Raw genomic sequence first — 23,940 nt, 5'->3', positions numbered from 1 at the left:
CGAGTTCTTTTGATGGTAGGATCATTGGATTCAGTACTTGAGTTAGGTAACAATGAGCGAGTCCCTTTTAGACTTCAGCTAAATCTAATGAATATAGTAAGAGCAGTAACGAAAGGAGTAACAACAGTTTGCAAGACGAGCTTAGACATATTCTACCCTAGTCGAGGTGGGAAAGGTCTTCCTGGTGCTACCTACCATTTACACCTTCCCCATGTCTTCTGAAAATTCATATAAATGAGCAGGTTTTCCCAAGGCAAAGGAACAGAACAGGTACTGGGCATGCAGGATGGAACATAGCACTTCTGCTGGTGGAATTATGGGGAGTGGTAGAAAACTTCCTCTATTGCTTAGATTGAAAATTAACGTCCTTTTAAATTAAAATACAGGTGGCTAGGCTGGGAGGATTCCATTCTTAGCCCTCTGGAAGTAGCATGTGTCCCAGGTGCATATGAGGTCTGTGGAACCCCATAGCCTAAGAAATAGATGTTGGTCTGACAGCTTTCCATGTGGTTGCAGGGCAGTCAGGGTGACAGCAAGAACGCCAAGAAAAAGAACAACAAGAAGACCAACAAAAACAAAAGCAGCATTAGCCGCGCCAACAAGAAGAAGCCCAGCATGCCCAATGTTTCCAACGACCTGTCACAGAAGCTGTATGCCACCATGGAGAAGCACAAGGAGGTAGTACATAGGCTGGTGGGAGTTCTGGGGTGTTCAGTACCCAGAGAAACAGCAGACATCTGCCTGTGGGATAGGGCTTTCCTGTACTATCCTATCTGAGACAGGAGGTGGTGGAACAATACTTTGTTAATATACTGTTTGGCTTTTTATCAGTTAAATTCCATCCCAGGAAGCCAGAGTCTCTAGCAGTCCCTGGGTTTGGTTATCCTCTTATTCCACAGGAAGATGTGGCCCTGCACTTGGCATGCACTGCTTCTCTGTGGGGTTAATGCAGCTCCTCCTTTCAGGTCTTCTTTGTGATTCATCTGCATGCTGGGCCTGTCATTAGCACTCAGCCGCCCATCGTGGACCCTGATCCCCTGCTTAGCTGTGACCTCATGGATGGGCGTGATGCCTTTCTCACCCTGGCCAGAGACAAGCACTGGGAATTCTCTTCCTTACGCCGCTCCAAATGGTCCACTCTGTGCATGCTGGTGGAGCTGCACACACAGGGCCAGGACCGCTTTGTCTATACCTGCAATGAGTGCAAACACCACGTAGAAACACGCTGGCACTGCACTGTGTGTGAGGTAAGCCCTACCACCTACCTCCTGGCCTTTCTCTATATGCAGCATCGTCCCAGGATGAAGAATGTTCCCCTTGTAGTCCTCTTTCTTAATCTGCTCCTGTCTGCCACAGCTACAGGCCATATGCCGAGGCAGCCTGACTGGAAAGAGCTTTGCAAAACAAGGATTCCAGTGTATTTATCTCTTTCTAGCCTTCCTTTTACCCTGCTGGCAGGTTGGCACGTTTGATCAGGTCCAATGATAGGATGGCAGAATGTGGTTAGGAGACTGATGTAAACTATTGGCAGTCTCACTGCCTCCTGCCCTATGAGTAGCTTGTCTTCACCCTTGTAGAGCTTGTCCTGGGCAGTTCAAAGGTTGCCTAGCCCTTCCTTCTTTGCTTATCTTTGAATTCTTGTTCCCTGTTGTCATCAGTCATATCCCCTCTTATCCCCCTGTTGTCATCAGTCATATCCCCTCTTATCCATCCCTCTACACACACACACACACACACACACACACACACACACACACACACACCCTCTCAATCCTCTTTTTGCTTTGCTGGTTTTAGGATTTTGTGTGTGCTTTTTGTGAGCACAATTTCTAGGCCCAGCCATAGGACTTCATCTTCAGATGTATTCTGTGTGTGGGTGTGAGTATGTTATTGATGAGTATGCATTTTTGTGTGTATGAGCACAGAGGCCAGCAGAGAATTACTCTGTAGCTCTTTACCTCATTTCCCTAAGAAAAATGTCACTGACTCTTGAGCTAGGCTGGTGACTGACCAGCAGTCCTCTTATTTCCTCCCTGTCCTGTGTTGCTATTAAAGCACACTGCCATACCCCAATTTTTGTGTGAATGCAGAGGAGGTCCTCATATTTGACCATCAAATCCTCTTCCCCACTGAACTATCTCCCAAGCTCCTATCCTTCAGATTTAATGCTTCTTTTTTCGTTTCTAAGTTCAAGTGTCTCTCAGCCACTAAGGCTTCTGTTGTTGGGGAGGGATCATTTCTCCTACGGATAGTGTTTCACAGTCCACTGACAGTGCTTAGAGGAAATGGCCCCAGTGTTTTTAGTCCTTGCTGTTAAGTCTCAAGTTCTAAGTCTTGATACTTTTCCTGAAGCACATGAAGTAAAGAAAGGAACGATTAATAACTGCTCAAGCCTTGGTCCTACAATGTGCCCCATGCCTGAGGGTATCTGCTCATGCTGGGCCTGTGCTAATGCTGGTCTGTTCTCTTGTCTACAGGACTATGACCTTTGTATCAATTGCTACAACACAAAGAGCCACACCCATAAAATGGTGAAGTGGGGACTAGGCCTAGATGATGAGGGCAGCAGTCAGGGTGAGCCACAGTCCAAGAGCCCCCAGGAATCACGGCGTCTCAGCATCCAACGCTGCATCCAGTCCCTGGTGCATGCCTGCCAGTGTCGCAATGCCAACTGTTCGCTGCCATCTTGCCAGAAGATGAAGCGAGTTGTGCAGCACACCAAGGGCTGCAAGCGCAAGACTAATGGAGGATGCCCAGTATGCAAGCAGCTCATTGCTCTGTGCTGCTACCACGCCAAACACTGCCAAGAAAATAAATGCCCTGTGCCCTTCTGCCTCAACATCAAACACAAGCTCCGCCAGCAGCAGATCCAGCACCGCCTGCAGCAGGCTCAGCTCATGCGCCGGCGAATGGCAACCATGAACACCCGCAATGTGCCTCAGCAGAGTTTGCCTTCTCCTACCTCAGCACCACCCGGGACTCCTACACAGCAGCCCAGCACACCCCAAACACCACAACCCCCAGCCCAGCCTCAGCCTTCACCTGTAAACATGTCACCAGCTGGCTTCCCTAATGTAGCCCGGACTCAGCCCCCCACAATAGTGTCTGCTGGGAAGCCTACCAACCAGGTGCCAGCTCCCCCACCCCCTGCCCAGCCCCCACCTGCAGCAGTAGAAGCAGCCCGGCAAATTGAACGTGAGGCCCAGCAGCAGCAGCACCTGTACCGAGCAAACATCAACAATGGCATGCCCCCAGGGCGTGCAGGTATGGGAACCCCAGGAAGCCAAATGGCTCCTGTGGGCCTGAATGTGCCCCGTCCCAACCAAGTCAGTGGGCCTGTCATGTCCAGCATGCCACCTGGACAGTGGCAGCAGGCACCCATCCCTCAGCAGCAGCCGATGCCAGGCATGCCCAGGCCTGTAATGTCCATGCAGGCCCAGGCAGCGGTGGCTGGGCCACGGATGCCCAATGTGCAGCCACCAAGGAGCATCTCGCCAAGTGCCCTACAAGACCTGCTTCGGACCCTAAAGTCACCCAGCTCTCCTCAACAGCAGCAGCAGGTGCTGAACATCCTCAAATCAAACCCACAGCTAATGGCAGCTTTCATCAAACAGCGCACAGCCAAGTATGTGGCCAGTCAGCCTGGCATGCAGCCCCAGCCCGGACTTCAATCCCAGCCTGGTATGCAGCCCCAGCCTGGCATGCACCAGCAACCCAGCCTGCAAAACCTGAATGCAATGCAAGCTGGTGTGCCACGGCCTGGTGTGCCTCCACCACAACAGGCAATGGGAGGCCTGAACCCCCAGGGACAGGCTCTGAACATCATGAACCCGGGACACAACCCCAACATGACAAACATGAATCCACAGTACCGAGAAATGGTGAGGAGACAGCTGCTACAACACCAACAGCAGCAGCAACAGCAGCAGCAGCAGCAGCAGCAGCAACAAAGCAGTGCCAGCTTGGCCGGGGGCATGGCGGGACACAGCCAGTTCCAGCAGCCACAAGGACCTGGAGGCTACGCCCCAGCCATGCAGCAGCAACGCATGCAACAGCACCTCCCCATCCAGGGCAGCTCCATGGGCCAGATGGCTGCTCCAATGGGACAACTTGGCCAGATGGGGCAGCCTGGGCTAGGGGCCGACAGCACCCCTAATATCCAGCAGGCCCTGCAGCAGCGGATTCTGCAGCAGCAGCAGATGAAGCAACAGATTGGGTCACCAGGCCAGCCGAACCCCATGAGCCCCCAGCAGCACATGCTCTCAGGACAGCCACAGGCCTCACATCTCCCTGGCCAGCAGATCGCCACATCCCTTAGTAACCAGGTGCGGTCTCCAGCCCCTGTGCAGTCTCCACGGCCCCAATCCCAGCCTCCACATTCCAGCCCGTCACCACGGATACAGCCCCAGCCTTCACCACACCATGTTTCACCCCAGACTGGTTCCCCTCACCCCGGACTCGCAGTCACCATGGCCAGCTCCATGGATCAGGGACACCTGGGGAACCCTGAACAGAGTGCAATGCTCCCCCAGCTGAATACCCCCAACAGGAGCGCACTGTCCAGTGAACTGTCCCTGGTTGGCGATACCACGGGAGACACGCTAGAAAAGTTTGTGGAGGGTTTGTAGCATTATGAGAGCATTGGGTGTTTGGTTTTTTTTTGTTTTGTTTTGTTTTTGTTTTGTTTTGGGGATTTGGGGGGCTTTTTCTTTTTTTTTCCTTTTTTTATTTTCTTTTTTTTTTTTCTCTGTTTTGTTTTTGGGTTTTTGTTTTGTTTTGTTTTTCTCCCCCCCCAACCCTCCCCCCTTTCATGTTTTTGGACTTTTTGTACTGAAAATCCAGGCATTTGGGCTCTTTTTATTAAGCCTAGATGGGACTGTGACTCCCAAGCATGGAAGGGCAGATTGATGTTTAAAGAAACAATACAAAGAATATATTTTTTGTTAAAAACCAGTTGATTTAAATATCTGGTCGGTCTCTCTCTCTCTCTCTCTCTCTCTCTCTCTCTCTCTCAGCTTTTTTTCTCTTTTTTTTTTTCTGTTTTGTTTTTGGGGGGTGGGGGGTTGTTTGGATTCTTTTTGTCGTCATTGCTGGTGACTCATGCCTTTTTTTAATGGGAAAAACAAGTTCATTATATTCATATTTTTTATTTGTATTTTCAAGACTTAAACATTTATGTTTAAAAGTGAGAAGAAAAATAATACTCAGAACTGGTTCCAGAAATAATGCATCTTATAATGTGTCCCGATAACGAGCTGATGTTGCGGGAAGATTTTTTTCTATAGTGAACTCTGTGGGCATCTCCAAGTATTACCCCTGGACGATAGGAATTGACTCCGGCGTGCACACATGTACACACCCACACACATCTATCTATACATGCTGGCTTAAGCCAACCTCTTGTCTTGCAGATGTAGAAATTGTTGCTTTGTTTCTCTGATAAAACTGGTTTTAGACAAAAATAGGGATGATCACTCTCTTAGACCATGCTAATGTTAATAGAGAAGAAGCATTCTTTTCTTTCTTCTATGTGAAACTTGAAATGAGGAAAAGCAATTCTAGTGTAAATCATGCAAGCGCTATAATTACTATAAATAAGAAAATTCAAGAAGATTCAATCACTGTATAGAATGGTAACGTACCAACTCATTTCTTATATCATATTGTTAAATAAACTGTGTGCAACAGACAAAAAGGGTGGTCCTTCTTGAATTCATGTACATGGTATTAACACTTAGTGTTCGGGGGTTTTTTGTTATGAAAATGCTGTTTTCAACATTGTATTTGGACTATGCATGTGTTTTTTTCCCCATTGTATATAAAGTATCGCTTAAAATTGATATAAATTACTGAAGTTTTTAACATGTATTCTGTTCTTTAAGATCCCTGTAAGAATGTTTAAGGTTTTTATTTATTTATATATATTTTTGGAGTCTGTTCTTTGTAAGACATGGTTCTGATTGTTTGCTCAGAGTGGAAAGGTCGGGGCTGCAGTCATAGCTGCAGTGCAAGTGGCAGCTGGGCACTGTCCCTGACTGTGGCCACTGAGGGAGGAAAGGGGAGCTCCTTGCACAGAGAGTGAGGGGGCAGCTCAGGACCACCTTGCATATTTAGTACTCACAGGTGAATGTCACCCATGCCAGGAAGGACTATCACCACTGGGTCAGAAACAGCTCTTTGCCTCCAGCCCACTCTTCCTGTCCTCCTCTTTGTTGGTCAGCTGCCCCTGTGGGGAGGGCTCCTGCCCTTTTTTTTTCCAGACAGCCCCCTTTCTCTACCCAGATCCCACAATCAATGCAAAGGGTGCTCCAGGGACTTGAGGTGGTTCCTGACCTCCCCTTCCCAAAAGTTCAGCCTGCCCCATGTGGCCTCATTAGGGCCTTGCAGGCCTGGTGCCACCCTGGGGGCTGCTACTTGATGGTCTTACCCACTCATGGAGTCATGGAGTCATGGAGTTACAGGTACCCTTCCTGCGCAGGGGATGGTAGCTCCTGAATACTGTAAATGTCACTCTCAGAGGAGGACCACTGACGGGGGACTAAGTTACCCCTAGTCTGCTGCTCCCAGGGAACTTTTTTTTTTTTTTAATACCTGTCTTCCAACAAGAGTGGTCTAGAAGGGGGTGGGGGGCTGCTAAATTTAGAAATCATGACCCAAATAGCCTTCCTTTTGGCCTTTTAAGTTCACAGAAGTATTTTCAAATTCCCATTGCTTGGAAATCTAAACTTGAAGCGATTCAAGATTAGAGTTTTCAATGTAGAATTTTAATACTGTGGATAAGACCAAGTAAGGAATAGACCATCATCTAACATCCCCAACTAAGCCCTGTCCCAGGTCCTCCAGAGGTGATGCTCCGTCTTTGCTCAACTTGATGGGTCCTTGCACATTCTTGGCTCTCTTCAGAATTCCCTTTGCTGCCAATTGGGAAGTCCCAAGCCATGTGTTCAAACAAGAAGAGGAACTGGAGCCTCAGAGGAGCTGCTCTCAACCCCACTCAGGAGGTGGCACTTGACAATGTGTAGCCTTTTAATGTGGGCACTGGGGACATCCTTTTCAGGTTATCCTGGAATTCAAAGCTTTGTACCAACCTCCTTGGAGTCTACATCCTATGCATTTGTCCATCTGGATGTCAAAGGATGTGGCTGAGAGTGTGGGCTGTGGATATTATCCCTAATTTTGTCCTAAGGAAATTTCTGTAAGAGCTGGAGTGCCCAGACACTGTGTCTCATGCTGTATACTTAAGAGGAGAAGAAAAAAGTCCTATATTTGTGATCAAAAAGAGGGAACTTGAAATGTGCTGGTGTTTATAATAAAAGCTGGTAAAACTGCTTGGATTCAAAGATGGTTCCGATTGGCTAATGGTCCCCTTAGCAGTAGTTCAACTGCCAGTCAGTGGCTGAATATCCTGGTATCCCTACATGCATTTGAGGCTCTAAGAAACACTAGCATTTAAGAACTGCATATGACATTCACAGATAACACGCTGTTATCTTGCACTGTGGGCATGCAAAGATGTTTTGGTTTCTATTAAATGGGGCTAGCCTGGTGTAGTAGCCCACAATTTTAATCAGAAAAGAGCCAACGGCTGCAGGGTTTATTGGTTTAAGGCCTTCCTGATGTACATGTCAGGATTACATAGGGAGAGAACTATTTCAAGGGAGAGCAGTAAAGATTGGATTTGAATCAACATTAGATTTTTAGTGCTGCATGACAAAATAAGCTGTTGTTTAAAAACAAAGGGGACACACATGTCTAAGTTGATTGTGTGTTGGTGGCCACTGTGATGCCAGGAAATACAGAACAGTGTATTGGGAAGCGTATCTGTCCAGACACTGTAGCAAGCCTGGGGAATTGTAGGAATAAGGATAGTCTGCCTGTCCATCTGTGACTGAAGATACAGAGGAGCCTGATGTGTTTTACATGCACTGGTCATGTTTAATTTCTGTTGTACATTCTAGGTGCAGGATGAGGGAAATAATGATCAGATAATAAAGAAATGGTGCAAAATCAAAACTATAGACCCCCTGGGGAATTTTGGTGAGTGGATTTGGACTGCAGCTGATCTATATTGTCTAAAATATTGCTTTCATCATGCTCATGATGGTTCATAGAATTTATGGAATCTTTGACAATTCACTTTTCACTAAAAAATTCAGAGGGAGTCAGGCAAGCCTAGCTGTTCACAGAATTGAACCAAGTAGACTGCTCTGCGTCCACTCCACAAAATTCTATGCTAGAGGCTTGGAAACCGAAATGGCCTTTAGGTATTTCATCTTGTATTCTGTAGCTCTTGCCACAAGGAAACTTATATTTTTCAGTATATGTAGGTTTATCTATGGAATTCAGGAAAGGGATCCTTAAAGGATAATATGGAAAGTTCCAAGTTGCTGTGAGAATCTGGCACATAGATCTGTGAAAGTCTGCTGAATGCATCAGGGGTCTGAGGCACTGACAGTTCCTGCTGTCTCTTGTGGGTATTTTCCCCTCCTGCTGTCAGGATTCCTTTATTATCTCTCAGTCCTTGGCACAGGCATGGGCCACTTATAAGATAACTTTCCACACTCCTCCCTGGAGTGAGCCTTGAAAGAAGTATTACAAGTCCCAAATCTGGAAAGTGGAAGCAAGCAGATGAAGGGGTAGAGGTCAAGAGGTATCTGAAGTGGGCCACTGTTAGGCAACCACTGTAGTTTGTACTAGAGTGTACAGATGGCCCTTGGAATTTTGTGGATGTCATTTCCTGTTCCTGGCCCTTGGTAATTTCTTGGGAATGGACAGACCACAGGTGCACCTAAAGTTGGTTTCCCTGGATTGTAAGAAGTTTATACTGGACAGACCCTCATCCTTAACTAAAGCCCAGGTTTCCCTTCCTTTGCTAAATGTCACTTCCACTTTCTAAATATTCTTCTCAAGCCAGATCTGATGCTCTACACATGAATGTGTCAATTCTAACTGAAGAGATGATTCCAGAATGGAGAGTTAAATGAATAAAACATGAAGCCTCTAGGAGTAGTATCCAGGGAAACTATTCTGTATGATAATAACATGACTGGGACTCAGGCAGATTAGAGGAGGTAATACAGAGCAGAAACTGAGGATCCAAGAATGAATATGGAAAGACTTTAGGGTGCAGGAGTGGGGCTGATTGTGGAGGATATGGGCCCGGCAGGAGCAGACCTGGCTGGTGGGTTGGGATTTAGTAATTGTGAGGTGTTCAGGTGCTCAATGAAAGATGTCTTCCACAGCTGCTCTCCACCTTAAATTTTGAAACAGAGTCTTTCACTGAACATGGGACATGAGATTTAGGTAGATGGGTTGGCTAGTAAGACCCAAGGATTCTCGTCTCTGTCTCCCCAACACTCTGTGATTACAGGCACATAGTGCCGTCAATTTCTTGGAATGTCAGGGCAACAGGCATTTTAAATACAGAGCCATCTGTCTGGCCTCCTAGATCTTCCTGTTCTTTACTATATTCCATCTATAAAGTCAAGAATGTAAGAGCTATTCTTGACACATTCAACCAGGAACAGTAACTAAACATGCCCTCTACCAACATTTCAAGGCTATTCTGGATCCAGGAATTAACCGTTCCTGCACTAGTAACTGTGCACTAGTAACTGTGCCTAGTAACAAGCTAGACAAACCACTTTAATGTTTTTGTAAAATTTGATTATAGGAAAATGTATCTGGCGTGTGTCAGAATCAAGCGAGATCCTATCAGAAAGGTCCTCCCTGGGCCTTACTCTGACGTTAGGGTGGTGATAATCAATCTGCTTAGGAAGTTTGGATCAAACTAGAGACCAGTTTATGGCCTGGATCCCCAAACAAACTTTTAGTAGGGAGAAAGTCACAATAAACGGGTAAGTCCAGAGGTGTTGGTTACTGAGTTCACGTTTTGGCGAATAACAGTCAAACCTAAAATTTCTTTGTCAGTGTAGGTTTTGGCATTGCTGTAATAGTCTTCCGGTGGCCCAAACCCATAGAAACACTGAGTGGGTTGGCCCGCGCATCCACACTCCAGCCTGGGTAGAGATATCTCGAGAATGGGATGCTCCCGCCCAGGGACAGCCAGCAGCCGCCGGCTGGGGACACTAGAACTCTCACACACACCACGCAAGGGACCAGCGCCCTTGTCACTGAGCTCCAAGGTCAAAAAGTACGGTCTTTTGGACGCAGCACTGCGGTTTGCTGCGTTCGTGTTCTCGCACAGGCAACGCCTTGGACAGCCCGGCGCGCGCCATGACGTCACTGAGCCGCCCCCCGCGGAAGGCCCCCTCACCGCTCTTGTAGGCTGTTCGCTGCACTTAGGAACAGAAGCATGGCGCGCGAGCTGCGAGCTGTGTTGCTCTGGGCCCGCGGGCTGCAGACTGCACTGCGGGCCCCCGCGCTGGCGGGAGTCCGGCGAGGTGAGCGCGGCACGAGAGAGCAGAGGCGGTGTCTGAGGCTGTGTGATCTCAGACCGGTGGGAGGCCGCACTGCGCCGGGGCTGCGACGTTGGGCGGGGAGTAGGAAAGTGTGGTCGCTCCTAGGAAGCCGAATTGCGGGCAGCAACAGCGTGCTCTGGTCAGTCCCTGGTATTCCTGGTTGCAGAGGATCCCGCGCTTGGGTTAACAAGTTCGTTGCACGCGGTCTTGCACACGTTCAGCTCTCGCAGAGGTCAAGCCTTGGGGTAACTACGGTGAACAAAACCAACGGTCACCCAGGACTTCAGGGAGCCAGTGAACTCTGGGTGTTTGATCCCTGGAATTGAAAGATAGAACAAGGAAAGGAATAACAATCTATGCTTTCCCACCCCGCACTCAAGTAACTGTGAAGGTGTTAGCATTACATACACGTAAATTATATATATTTACAACTATTTTTGCATAAAAGGGCCCAAGTCAAGTATGAATTGTGCTAAAGAATTTTAACGTTTCTAACATTTCTTACACAATTTTTTTAATGTTACGCATATACAGGTACAGTAGCTTTACAATGACTGCGAAGTTCTGTCGCTCGCATCCTCCCCTAAATCTTTGACCACAAAAATCGTTACAGTGTTTGACAGGTTTGAGTGAGCGATTGCTTAAATCTTTAGGAACATGTGTTCTGTTTCAGAGTCTGCCTTTTAATTTCAGTATTAGCTAATTTGCCAGATTTCACCTCAATGTTTCACCTCAATTGTGTCCCGGGAGGAAGACAAGATTTCACTATGCTGTTCTGCCTGGCCTGGAACTTGCTACATAGACCAGGCTGGTCACAAACTCACAGAGATTCATCTGCCTCTGGCTCCCAGAGTGGTGGCATTAAAGTTGTGTGCCACTGTGCCTGGTGCTCAAAATGCTTTTTGTCTATGTATGTATCTGCTAGTAGCACAGCTGATTGTCCCATAGTATCTTCTCCAACATTTGAGTGTGTCTTTAAAACAAAACAAACAAAACAAAAAAGAGTCCTCCAAAGGCTGTTTGTGTTTGGCTTGCATAGGCCATGAATTTGGACCCCAGTTCCAACGAGAATACTAGGAAGAAAGAAAAAAAAAAAACTGTTGCAGAAGACAAATCCTGTGATTTGTATCTACAGAGATACTGTTTTTATTTAACAGAATGGATCAGCATCTTCTCTATGATTTCTTTTTGAATCATGTTCTGCAAACACCTTCTCAACTATAGCTAGTTTGCTCAGTCTGTTCCCAAAAGCTGACTCTGGAGTTTTTATTTGCAACACTAGTGCTCCTTTTCACTGACTCAGGAATTTGCTTTCACTCTCCAGCTGCAGCGGTGACACTAATTCTCCCTAGGTCTTAGGTGGAGAAAATACATACATAGTATCCATTTCCTATTGGAGAGTTGGCCACGTCATTAAAGCTCTGCTTTCAGCCTGCTTTTCTGTGTTGGCTCCTTTTGGGAAGTATCAGCTCTCAAGAACCCCATGCTGTTGATTGATTGGTTAGTTGGTTGGTTGGTTGGTTGACTGTTTCTCCAGAGCTTCCCTGAATTCTTTGCTGATGTTCCTAAGTTCATGCTTGCCATCTTTAATAAACTTGTTGTGGTAGGATACAACTAGGAGGTCAGACAGGAAGAGGCACTCCATGTAACTAGTTCTCACCTGTGTATTCTGTAAATTGAAGATGACTGACATTTGTAATTGATAGGTTATTTCTCCACTGCCAGCGAAATAAACCAGATTAGATTATATTAAAGACAGGTTTATTAGGAAGCTGCTCTCGAGTGGGCAAGTTTACTGGCCCCAAGGACCAAGGACAGGGACGTTGCTATGGGGAAGGGGTGTGTGTATAGGGGGAGAGAGAGACAGAGAGAGACACACACCAAAATGTCTGGATTATATAGGAAGGTAACTGGGGGAAGGGCAGCCCAGCCCCTGGGCTGAAAAGTTTAGCATTAGGGGTAGGGTATGCCAGATAGGGAATGAGGGATTCTGGGAGAATCTAGAGGCCAGATCTGCTTTGGTGTGTAAAATAATGTACCTCAGTCCCTTGTCCCGGGGACTGAAACCAAACAGTAATTCCAGAAAAACAGGCAACGTATCTCACAATTTACACCACTTCTCACCTCTGCATTGCCATTGTGAATGAACACAGCTCTAGGAAGAACAGTTACAGATCTGGAGGGAAGGTGGGTGACCTTTTTGAAGTCCACAGCTCATGTGTTTTCACTCCTTGCTCACTTGAGTGGTTCCTGTGTCCAGGTGATGTTTCCTCCTCTTGGAAAGCTTGGCTAAAAAGCCTCTGCAGAGAGCCCAACTCCTCTGGACCAGTCTCAGGCTGGAGAAAAATCTGCTTTTGTAATAGATGCTTTGGCTTATGAGAATTTGATGCCAGGAGATGAAAAGCTTGTCTCTGTTGTAATTTAGTGAGATAAATTACTTCTTAACAAGTTAATAGAAGGAATGCCCCAAAGCAGCACTGGAATGAGCAGTATAAAGAAGAGAGTGAGCGGTGAAGACATAGCAGGGAGAGGTTACTGTGAATAGTGGCTGGGGGTTGGGGGGGCGCTGCGAGGACAGCACAGGAGGCCCTGAGCCAGCTCTTAACAGTACATGTGGAAAGGGGTGTGGTTACAGCTAGGGTGTGTGTGTGTGTGTATACACGTGCATGTCTGCAATATCACAGTCACATTATCAGTGCTACTGTGTAAGCCCCAAACCACTCAGCACTTTAACAGTAGGAGACTGTGGCCTGCCTTTGAAGGTTTTGTGGCTTTTCATTTAGGGTGTGGGGGAAATATGGAGACCGATACTGTGCAGATAGTGTGTTTAGTGTCTGATTCAGGCACATATATCAAATTGTTGGTTTATTCTTTAAGTCATTATAAAAAGTTAACCTAACCAGGAATCAAATCTGGTATCTGGTTTTATCCTCACCCCAATCCCCCCTTTTTTTAAAGACTTTTTGGTTTGGTTTGGTTTGGTTTGGTTTGGTTTGGTTTGGTTTGGTTTGGTTTTTTAGACAGGGTTTTTCTGTGTAGCTCTGGATGTCCTGGAACTCACTCTGTAGACCAGGTTGGCCTTGAACTCAGAGCTCCACCTGCCTCTGCCTCTCAAGTGCTGGGATTAAAGAAGTGCGCCACCACCCGGCTTTGCAAAGACTTTTTGATGAATATATTTTACAGATACACTGGAGAATCATGCAATGCAGCCTGTGTTGGATGTGATTCTCACCCACGAGTCTGCACACTCCTTTGCAGCTGGGCCTGCAATGGCAGAAGTTTTCATCTTATCTGTATTGTTTACTGTGTCTTCTGCTTTTATCTTTAAAATAAAGGCACACCCCATCTTTTCTACCCTGTTAGGACTTTTGCTTTTGAATTACCACTGCTGGCTAGACATTTTTCTTAGTTCTGGTTTGTCTTCACCATGGCCATCACCGTGGCACTCACACCAGCAGCAGGAAGTCTGTCAATCTCCTGGCTCCTTTCATAGAGATGATAGACAAATTTTTGGCTCAGTTACAGGTGGTTAGTCCATAGCTGATGATAAGGAGCATGGTAACAGGCAGCCATGGTGTCGAGCAGAGCTGAGAGTTCACATCTGACCCACAATTTGCAGATAGAGAGCTTGGTTTTTGTTGTTGTTGTTATTGTTGTTGTTGTTTTTCTATTTTAAGACTGTCTCCCAGCGCGGTGGTGGCGCACACCTTTAATCCCAGAACTTGGGAGGCAGAGGCAGGCGGATTTCTGAGTTTGAGGCCAGCCTGGTCTACAGAGTGAGTTCCAGGACAGCCAGGGCTACACAGAGAAACCCTGTCTCAAAAACAACAACAACAACAACAAAAAAAGACTGTCTCCCAAATATAGTTCAGACTGGTCTGAAACTTAGAGTCTTTCTGCCTTAGTTCTTCAAGTGCTAGTATTACAGCCATGCACCATTCAAAAAAAAAAAAGTCAGAAGATGACTTTTGAGAGATGAGTTTTTTCACACTTTGTGAGTTGCAGACCTCTAACTCAGGTCATCAGGCCTGTGGTAAACACTACCCAGTAAGCAATCTTGTTTTTTGAGACAGGGTCTCATTTAGTCCAGGCAGTTCCTTGAACTCTCTATATTCCTGATTGTATCACCTCTGTCTTCTGTCATTAGTCAGTCTTCAGTCAGTCATGGATGGACTGAAACACTTAGGAGGGTGCTGGGAGCCTCGCGGCCATGAGAGGGTAGTGGCAGGGGGCACAGAATAGGACTCAGGTGATGGCTTTAAAGTCTGAGGGTCTCAGGACTTTCTGGCTCTCTGACCTGTACTGAATGCTGATGATAACTTCTAAAAAGTCCTGAAAATTTCTTCTGAGGATAAAAGACTGAAGGCTTAGGTGATTAACACCTGTAGTCTAACAGCAGAGGATTAGGCAATGTGGCCTTTGTTCTATCTCAGCAGGAACTGCTGGGCTCTAACTTATGCCTGCTAGTCTGAGATCGCAGGAAGAAAAAGACACTTAGAGAAGTTATTATAGAGTTTATTGCTAAGTGTAAAAAGTTTCCTATGAAAGCTATCTAAGAGGAAAAATGGTAAGGCCCTAAGTGGGGAAAAGGAAAAAATTCTAATGAGGGAAAAATTTTAAGTGAAAAAATTCTAAGCAGGGGAAAAGGAAAGGAAAGGACGAACGGCTCCTAACAAACCTCTACATCTACGACTACTCTGTTCTACCACTACCATGACTACTACTCTCCTTGTCTTTGTCTTCAGTACTTATGCATCTTTCAGAGTACATGGTTACATGTTACAAAGTTCATCACAAGTTCACACCAAAACTCAAATCATAAATTGAAATAGAAGTTTACAATCGAGAATGTTTACATGCATATCCATTAGGAGCAATCATCTTGCTAAACATCTATCACCTGTCTAGCTCCACAGGTTCACTGAAGGTTTAAAACTATAAGAAATTAGTGAAGTTTTGTATAGATAAACCCAGGCAATATTTTCTCTTCTGTCCTAGTACCTATAATAAATCAGGAGTTCCCTTTTAGTGACCTTTGGTTAATTGTTTTACGACCTCTTGGAATGTGCTCTGAGCAGGAGAAAGTTTGGTTACTATCTAAGGGCAATTAACTGATGACACTCAGAGTTCTCATTGCAGTTTTGACTATCAGAAAGAGACCTAATAACAGTCCCACTATAAAAGAGCTTAATAATCATTGATATAATATTAGGAATTCTTATAGGATCATCATCAGGACTTAAGAAGTCATCTATTTGTCTATATAGCATCACTACAAGACAGTACATCTTTGTGGATCTGCAGAGATCTGCTCCAAAGGGGTGTGCTATTGCTTAGTGATTGTTACATATGTTTAATAATAATAGGAAAAGCATATTAACAGCAGGAATCTTTCCTAAAATAAGTCCCTTACAGCCTTGCTGGATGAGGGCTCACTTTGTCACAGATTATGTAATCAAGGCAAGCATTTCAGGATGATCATCTGCGAATAATTAGCTTGTCCCATTATGACTCCTGACAGGAAGAGTTTCAGCCATTGGTCTTATAGCGTGTCTTTGTCAGTTTGGGGATTAGTTAACATTTTCTTAGGGTGGTGTGTCACGTGGCATTGGCCAGTCTCTCCTGATGTGGGAATCACTTAATTAAAGGAGATCTGCCTTTTCCCCAATGGTAAAATTACTGACTTTCTCTTTGAAATCAGCAAATTATTTTTTAGGATTCAATAGTATCATATAGTTGTTTGCTGACATCTGTCAGTAATTTCTATCTGAACGTGATTTGTCTGTTTATTCTTTATCATTCCATGGCAGTTTCCTTCTCCCATGTACATTAAAGTATGGATTAATACATTCTAGACTGAAGTCTGTAGTCAGTTACTGCTAAGGTTTTGGCTCAGACCATCCCAGGTTCTACTAAAAATACCTTCTTTTCTTAGTCCTTCAGCACTGTCTGGCACCAGAGCTCCAAGTTCACCTCTGCCCTCCACAGAGCACTTGTTTCTTCACTGGGGGATGCAGAGTAATTCTAGTTTGCCCTGGACCAATGTGTTCTTGAGAAAGGGCCTGTCAGGCCCAGGGTGTTATCAGTCATCTTGGGACTGATACATATAATATAATATAATATAATATATATATATATATATATATATATATATATATATATATATATGCAGGCAAGGTTAGAAAATACATACAGAGGTGGGTGCACTAACATAGGTGCACACACTTCTATATTGGCTTTTGTTTCTGGTCTACATGAATAGGGGATCTCATGATACCTTCAACTTAAAGGGCAATGATGCTGGTCCCTTTCCTGCCTCCAGCTTTGAGGACCCAGGCTCATTCAGTGTATTATTAGTATGCTTGACTTCAGTCTATACCCAGGACAGTTTTAGCCTTGATAACTTGAGCTGGTGAATAGATTTGCCAAAATGTGCAGTCCTTTTAGAAGTCAGCTTTGTAACCTGCAGTAAAAATCACATTTTTTGATAAAGCCCTTACACGTTTCAATCATCTTCAAAAACATTTTAAAAATCACACTGGAAACCCAATTACTTGTAAACTCATATCACATTCACCGAGTGTGCTCATGGCGAGGACAGCAGGGACAACTGTATGTCTTCTAACTGTTGTAGTAGAGAGAGAGGTATACTGTTTCCATATCCCTGTGCTCACATGGCTTGCATCCTGAGTGACAGATGATGTGCCTTTCATGTCTTCTGGAACTTTGACAATGTTCTTCAATATTTGTAGTCTTCCCATTTGTAGCCTATAGCAGTGGCAGTCTTAAAGATTTCCAGCATCACATCTCCATAGTGACTTCTGGAAGGATCCAGTTAAGCCCACTCTTCCTGAGTGAAGTTCACATAGGTCACTACAGTCATCTTCCAGGGAGGTGTGAGGCACCCTGACTGCTGCGCTTCACCGTGTCCATAGCTCTAGGATACACACCAAAGTGTATTTAGAGCTGCCTCAGCAGGTAGAAATGCTCATTGCTCTTACGCAGGACCTTAGTTCCTAGTACACCTAATTGTAACTCCAACTCCAGTGGGATCAAATGCCTTAGCTTGACCTCTGTGTGCATATAACTCCTACATAGATGTTGGAAGCACAGAAATCCTTGTGTTCACAGATAGCACTCGAGAAAACAGTAGTTTTCTAAAAAGTAGTTATCTTTTCAATGGAAGAATTATATAACCTGTTTTTCCATCCAAGAGGCTGGAAATGAAAGTGGTTAATAACCTGCTGATCTATATTGGGCCAGGCCATACCAGGCTCCCACAACCAGGACCAGAAGTGGCTAATAGCCCTGGTGACCTCTACACTATCTGTATGACCTAGACCACAACAGACCCTCCCCAGGTCCTTAAACAGGTAGCCTATCTCTAGAACCTATCTTTGTGGAAGAAATGACTTGTATTTTTAGAAGAATTTTGATGTAATTATGCCTCATTGTGCACAGGGGATTGTGTTACCAGGAAACTTTTATCCAAATTATACTTACTTAAATATGCCTTGAGTAAATTACCCCATGTCAGACTCTAGAAGCTTGCAAACACCAGCTGTTGAGTTGTGTTGAAGCCAGTGCCTTCTTACCTCATAGATTGTTACTCTGGTTACTCTGCCGGCCCTGGTGTTTATAAGAGACCCACACACAGACATGCATGCTCATTATTTAAAATAATAAAAATTAATTATATGTATATTTGTGTGTATATATGGGCTTCTATGTGCCGTGGCACATGTGTGGAGGTCAGAAGACAACCTCATAGGAGTTAGTTCTTCCATAGTGTGAGCTCTGGGGATTCAACTCAGGTCATCAGGTTTGGCTGCAGCCATCTTTACCTGCTGAGCAATCTCACACGCCCAGATATATTTGTCTTTAAAATCTACTCATTTCTGGATATTCTTTGTTCTTTCACATGTATTAGAAGTTAAGGGTGATAGCTGGCAGGAGAGTGTTTCCTTCCAGTTCACACAGACCCTCTTGAGGAGTGGCTGTATCCCTGAAATGTTGACTTCTTATTTTATTTTATTATTTATTTTTTTGTTTTGTTTTGTTTTTTGAGACAGGGTTTCCCTGTGTAGTCCTGGCTGTCCTGGAACTCACTCTGTAGACCAGGCTGGCCTTGAACTCAGAAATCCGCCTGCCTCTGCCTCCCGAGTGCTGGGATTAAAGGCGTGCGCCACCACTGCCCAGCTCTTATTTTATTTTTTTCATCCACTTATTTATTCACTTTACATCCCAATCATAGCTCCACTCTCCTCCCAGCCCCATTCTACCAGTTCACCCTCCCCTTCTCAGGGAAAGGGAGGCCTGCCACCCAGCCTGCCCTAGCACATCAAGTCTCATCAGGACTAAGTGAATCCTCTCCCACTGAGGCCAGACAGAACAGCCCAACTAGCAGTAAGGGATCCAAAGGCAGGCAATAGAGCTCAATCCAGTTGTTGGGGGACCCACATGTTTGCTCTTTGAAGGCCTCCTAAGCAACGCCAGTGCCCTGCCTGCTATCCTTTGGTTCTGAGGAATGGTATTTGTCAGGTTCACCCTTCTGGCTGAGGTACAGACTCTGTAGAGCTTTTGTGGCAATGAAGACTTAGGCCAATCCCCCACCAAGTAGAGACACCTGACACCAAGTTCTGTGCCAGAGGTTTCAAGACCCACCAGGCTTGCCAGGAAGTTACAGAAGCAATTCTGAGTCCCCTCCTGGCTAGACAGATCAGGTAAAGTACCTTTTGGTAAAGTACATTTATTTGACACCCTGTATATGAGGGAAGGCTACCGAGACTACCTGCTACAGCTGCTGTGCCTTCATCCTCACAAACATGGGCTGGACATAAGGAAATTCACTGTGGTCTCTGTCAGACATCTAGACACAATGTAAGTGAGAAGGACATCTGCCTTAAAACATTGTCACCTGTTTCTCATGATTGTCTTTTCAGGAAAGCCAGTTCTGTACCTGCAGAAGACCACAGTCCAGTGTAGGGGCCCCACACAAAGTCTGGCTTCAAGGCTCTCTCCAGGACAGTTATACAGCACACAGGCAGCCGAGGACAAGAAGGAGGAGGCCCTGCACTCCATCATCAGCAACACTGAGGCTGTGCAAGGTAAGCCTGGAGACCGGCTCATCTGCAACCCCTGGCTTTTACCTGCTGTGGCTTGCCCCCTCTGACAGTCACCCAAGAAGCTGCCAACTGATGATCGTGACAGATATGGTAGTACACTAAAAGAGAATGCTGACCAAGCTGATGTGGGACAGGAAGGCCATCTCTAGGCCTAGGGGCTGCACTTCTAGCTTTTGATGCTAAGAAGTGAGGCTTCCTTACAGTCAGCTAGTAATTCATTAGAGTATAAGCTTTTGAAGAATGCACTGTACACTGCTAATGCCAACCTGAGTCTCCAGGGCACACGTTGTGGGGTCTGCCTCCACAGTTGGCTGGAGCCTTGCAGCGCTATCCCACATGCTTTCTATGGCCACAGAGTTGCTGCACGACTTTTGGTTTGTGAGAGACTGTTTAAATGTCCACTTCTCTTAGTCATTTCTCTGGGTTTAAAAGTCAGAGCCTTAAACATTCCTAAAGGTATGTGGTAGCATGTTCTTCCACAAAAATGGAAATGCAATTTTACTGATTGTGTCTCTGATTCATTACCAGGTTCTGTCTCCAAACATGAGTTCCAGGCCGAGACAAAGAAACTTTTGGACATTGTAGCCCGCTCCCTGTACTCTGAAAAAGAGGTAGGATGCAAGCGCGTTGCTCCCCAGGCCAGGTGGGTCTGATAAGGCTGCTCCCATCCCATCCTGGGAAAGTGCCAAGAAGTCCAAGTCCTCTGCTCGCTGTAAGAGGGCTTGCGGTGAGGACAAGTCCTGCTCTGGACCCACTAATAAGAGGAGTTTTTACAGTGTCTGTTTTGGTTTTATAGATCAACTCTGGGATTAATTTTGCTGATAATTTTAAATCTCCCCAATACTGGCATAGATATCTACTTTGACCTGTTTCAGCTGGCCTGTTGATGTACTTTGAAGCTCTTGTGTTTGTCTACTTGAGCTGAGTTTGCAGGCCTGAACCTGTGTGGTACAGGTCAGAGAGGAATACAAAACCTTTCTGGGTTTGTTTGTTTGTTTGTTTGTTTGTTTTTCAAGATAGGGTCTCATGTTGCTTTGTAGCCATGGATGACTTTTCACTTAAAGCTTTTTCTTACATTTATGTATGTGTTGTGTGCATGCTCAAGGGTGCTCATGGAGTGGTCAGTGGACTCTCCTTCTACCATGTGAGTCCTGGGATTGAACTCAGGCCATCAGACTTGTCAGAAGTACCTTTACCTACTTAGCGCTCTTGCGTTCTAGGGCTTTCCTTTCTTTTAGCACTTTAAGCCACAGATCCATAATGAATGGGCTCTGGCAGTTGAGCTCCTCCTGTTAGTCCTTACAAAGTGGTGCAGCAGGCCAGCACTTCAGTTCAACATAGGTGCCTTTCTCTTTGGCTTTCTTATTTTCCTGATCATTTTTCTTCACTCATTTCAGGAAGCTGTGTCAGCTCTCAGAATGCTTAGTATGCTCAGTATGTCCGATGGTTCCCTCGGCAGCTATCTTGCATTTAACTTGTTGCACTAGGTGAGATTGTAGACTTCTAGGTTGGCCACAGCAACACTTACAGGGCATTCCTTTTTGACCAGTGCTTATTTCCTGTTGTCTATAGTAGCACCCTTCTTGTAGACTTGCATGTGTGTTGCCAGAAGAACAATGCATGTTTGCAAAAGGCATATTTGGTGCTGTTCATGTCTTTCTTTTTGTCTGCCATTTGGGGAAATTACTGGAAGATGGCAGCTCTCTAATCCTTGAACCTTCCCTTTCCCCACATCCATCTCTTGAGCACAAGCATTACAGACATTTGTCCCTGCATCTAATTCTTAGACGTTATTTTTGAGGAGATTAACATTCATTTTTGGGTGCTGAGAAATGTGCACATAATCTTAGAACTGGGACAACAAAGGCAGCCTGGGATATACAGTGAGATTTTCATCTCAAAAACAACAGTGACAACAATAGCAAAATCCTTATAGGAATGGCAAGGCTTGGGAAAAAGTCAAGAGGAATGCTACCAGCAGGGGGTGTTGTACACCTTAAACTCGCAGTCAGGAGGCTGAGATGTGAGAAGGAAGGAAGGAAGACTGACTGCTGCTCACACCAAGCTCAGTAATAGCCAAGGTTCTGAAGTAGACTAGCACCCATCCTACAGAAGTCAATGATCTCAGGAAATGCTTTTCTTAGTCTCGTGTTACCCACTTCCTTTCTTGAGTTCTGTGTAGAATTAAGATGCTTTCAGACCATGCAGGGATTTCCTGGCCTCTGACGTCCATTTCTATGGAAGATCAAGGCTTTAGTGTTTGATCCCTACTAGATGAAATGAAGCAGTTGATTTGTGTTTGTGGTGGTAGGGATTGAATCATGCCCTTGTGTCCATTAGCCCATTGTTCTGCCTCTGTTCCCACCTCCACACCACCTACTCACCCCCCCTTTTTTTTCTTTTTGGACAGGGTCACACTAAATTTACCAAGGCTTCCTTGAATTCACGAATTGAATTCACAGTCCTCTGCCTCAGCCTCCTCAGTAGCTGGGATTATCAGCCTCTCTCTGCTCCTGGCCCTGGCTTACCAGTGTCTCTTTCTTCACAGAGTAGGAGAGACAGATATTTGGGGAACATTTACCATCCTGTGCAAGTCAATTAATAAAAGGCCTATCACAAGTTTATTTTATTTATTTATTTATTTATTTATTTATTATTTATTTCCAGATAGGGTTTCCCTGTGTAGCCCTGGCTGTCCTGGACTGTCCTATAGACTGTCCTGTCAAATCTATAGACCAGGCTGACCTCAAACTCAGAGGTCTCCCTGCCTCTCTTTCCTGAACAGTGGGCTTAAAGGTGTGCGCCACCTCTGCCCAACTCTTTCACGGGTTTCTTAAAGTCTCAGCTCACATTTAACATCAGGCTTCACCGAACATCCTGAAAGGAAAGGTTTGCTACAAAGCATGTGCTGAGGAGATGCCCCCGCCGTGGGAGCTGCCACCATGACAACCTCAGCAGCCGGGCCCCAGTCGGTGCCGTTCATCTCCCTGCCTCTTGCTCCTGTTCCCTAGGTGTTCATACGAGAACTCATCTCCAACGCCAGTGATGCCTTAGAGAAACTGCGGCACAAGCTGGTATGTGAAGGCCAGGTGCTGCCAGAAATGGAGATTCACCTTCAGACAGATGCCGAGAAGGGCACCATCACCATCCAGGTACTTCTGTCCTGACAGTACCCAGCTCTTTGTCAAGAAACAGCTGGGGTGACTAGACATGGAAGGACTGTGTTGTAGTTATGGCTGGGCTCCAGTGATGGCTGACCATTTCCTTCCTGTTCTGAATACCCAGGTGCACTAACCCACTTTAGGACCTTAGCGTCCCAGGCAGAAGAGAGGGAAATTTAAAGTTACTCAAAAGGCTGTGGCTTGCCTTTGTATTACCTCAGTGGTCTCTGAAGAGTGAGAAATGTGGAGGTCCTTGGGATTTAACCCAGGGCTGCTATGTGCTAAACAGGTTCTCTGTCACTGAGTTGGATCTACCCTTGGTTCAACTTTTAAATTTTAAGGAAGTCAAGTTTATCATTTCTCTGTTTTTAAAAGATGCATTTATTTTTTATTTATGTGGGCGCACATGTGCCTCTGTGTGTGTGTGTGTGTGTGTGTGTGTGTGTGCGCATTCAGATGCTACTTTAGCTCTTCCATTAATACCCATGATACTTTCAAGTGAATTGTGTATGTGGTGTGATGTCTTAAGAATCTATTGCATCATCTTGGAACTGTAGTCAGAAATGCAGTAGCTGCTGCCTGCATGGACCCTTCAGGTTCTGTCAGCTGCATCCCTGCCCTTGGGTGCCCAGAGCATGCTGTCTTTGCTGGTGCAGCTTTATAAACAGTCTCAAGTAAGCCAGTGTACTTTCTCCAGCTAGTTCTTTTAAAAAGTATCCCAGGTTCTCTTTCTGTCAGTTTGTCAGGTCATATGAAGCCTTTGGACTTTTTTTTTTTTTTCTGGTTTGGTTTTTCGAGATAGGGTTTCTCTGTGTAGCCCTGGCTGTCCTGGAACTCACTCTGTAGACCAGGCTAGCCTCGAACTCTCGAACTCAGAAATCCACCTGCCTCTGGCTCCCAAGTGCTGGGATTAAAGGCGTGCGCCACCACCGCCCGGCTAACCTTTGGACATTTTAATTAGAGTGTGGTAACTCTATGGATAGATCAATCTGGGAAGGAAGCAAAGTAAGTTAAAAGCAGAAAGTCCATGTTCTCCTCTATATCCTCTAACATTAAGTTTTTAAGGGATGTATAGAAAGTTCTAGTGTGTCTGGTTGAGATGGTATACACCTATAATAGTTTTTTATTTATATATTTTATATAAACACTGGAGAAACTAAGGAGAATCACAAATTCAAGGACAACCTGGACTACATAGTGAGTTTTAGTACAGCCTGGGCTACATATCGACTT

At 45.4% G+C, this 23,940-nt stretch overlaps 2 protein-coding genes across 2 annotated transcripts in view; both read left to right on the top strand.

The window, feature by feature from the left end:
* The window catches only part of Crebbp (CREB binding protein), a 119,094-nt gene extending 114,397 nt beyond the window's left edge, over positions 1 to 4,697 (top strand). The window contains exons 29-31 of the mRNA XM_028760817.1: positions 517 to 678; positions 966 to 1,247; positions 2,478 to 4,697. Coding sequence (XP_028616650.1) covers positions 517 to 678; positions 966 to 1,247; positions 2,478 to 4,628 — 2,595 coding nt within the window. The 3' untranslated portion in view covers positions 4,629 to 4,697. The remainder of the gene's footprint in view (positions 1 to 516; positions 679 to 965; positions 1,248 to 2,477) is intronic.
* A 5,589-nt stretch (positions 4,698 to 10,286) lies between these two features.
* The window catches only part of Trap1 (TNF receptor associated protein 1), a 36,905-nt gene continuing 23,251 nt past the window's right edge, over positions 10,287 to 23,940 (top strand). Inside the window, exons 1-4 of the mRNA XM_028760910.1 lie at positions 10,287 to 10,403; positions 19,364 to 19,528; positions 20,075 to 20,157; positions 22,558 to 22,698. Coding sequence (XP_028616743.1) covers positions 10,316 to 10,403; positions 19,364 to 19,528; positions 20,075 to 20,157; positions 22,558 to 22,698 — 477 coding nt within the window. The 5' untranslated portion in view covers positions 10,287 to 10,315. The remainder of the gene's footprint in view (positions 10,404 to 19,363; positions 19,529 to 20,074; positions 20,158 to 22,557; positions 22,699 to 23,940) is intronic.

This window comes from Grammomys surdaster, unplaced genomic scaffold (assembly GCF_004785775.1).
Source record: "Grammomys surdaster isolate TR1022 unplaced genomic scaffold, NIH_TR_1.0 126612, whole genome shotgun sequence".
Taxonomy (NCBI): domain Eukaryota; kingdom Metazoa; phylum Chordata; class Mammalia; order Rodentia; family Muridae; genus Grammomys; species Grammomys surdaster.
This window is presented reverse-complemented; position numbering and strand designations above follow the sequence as displayed.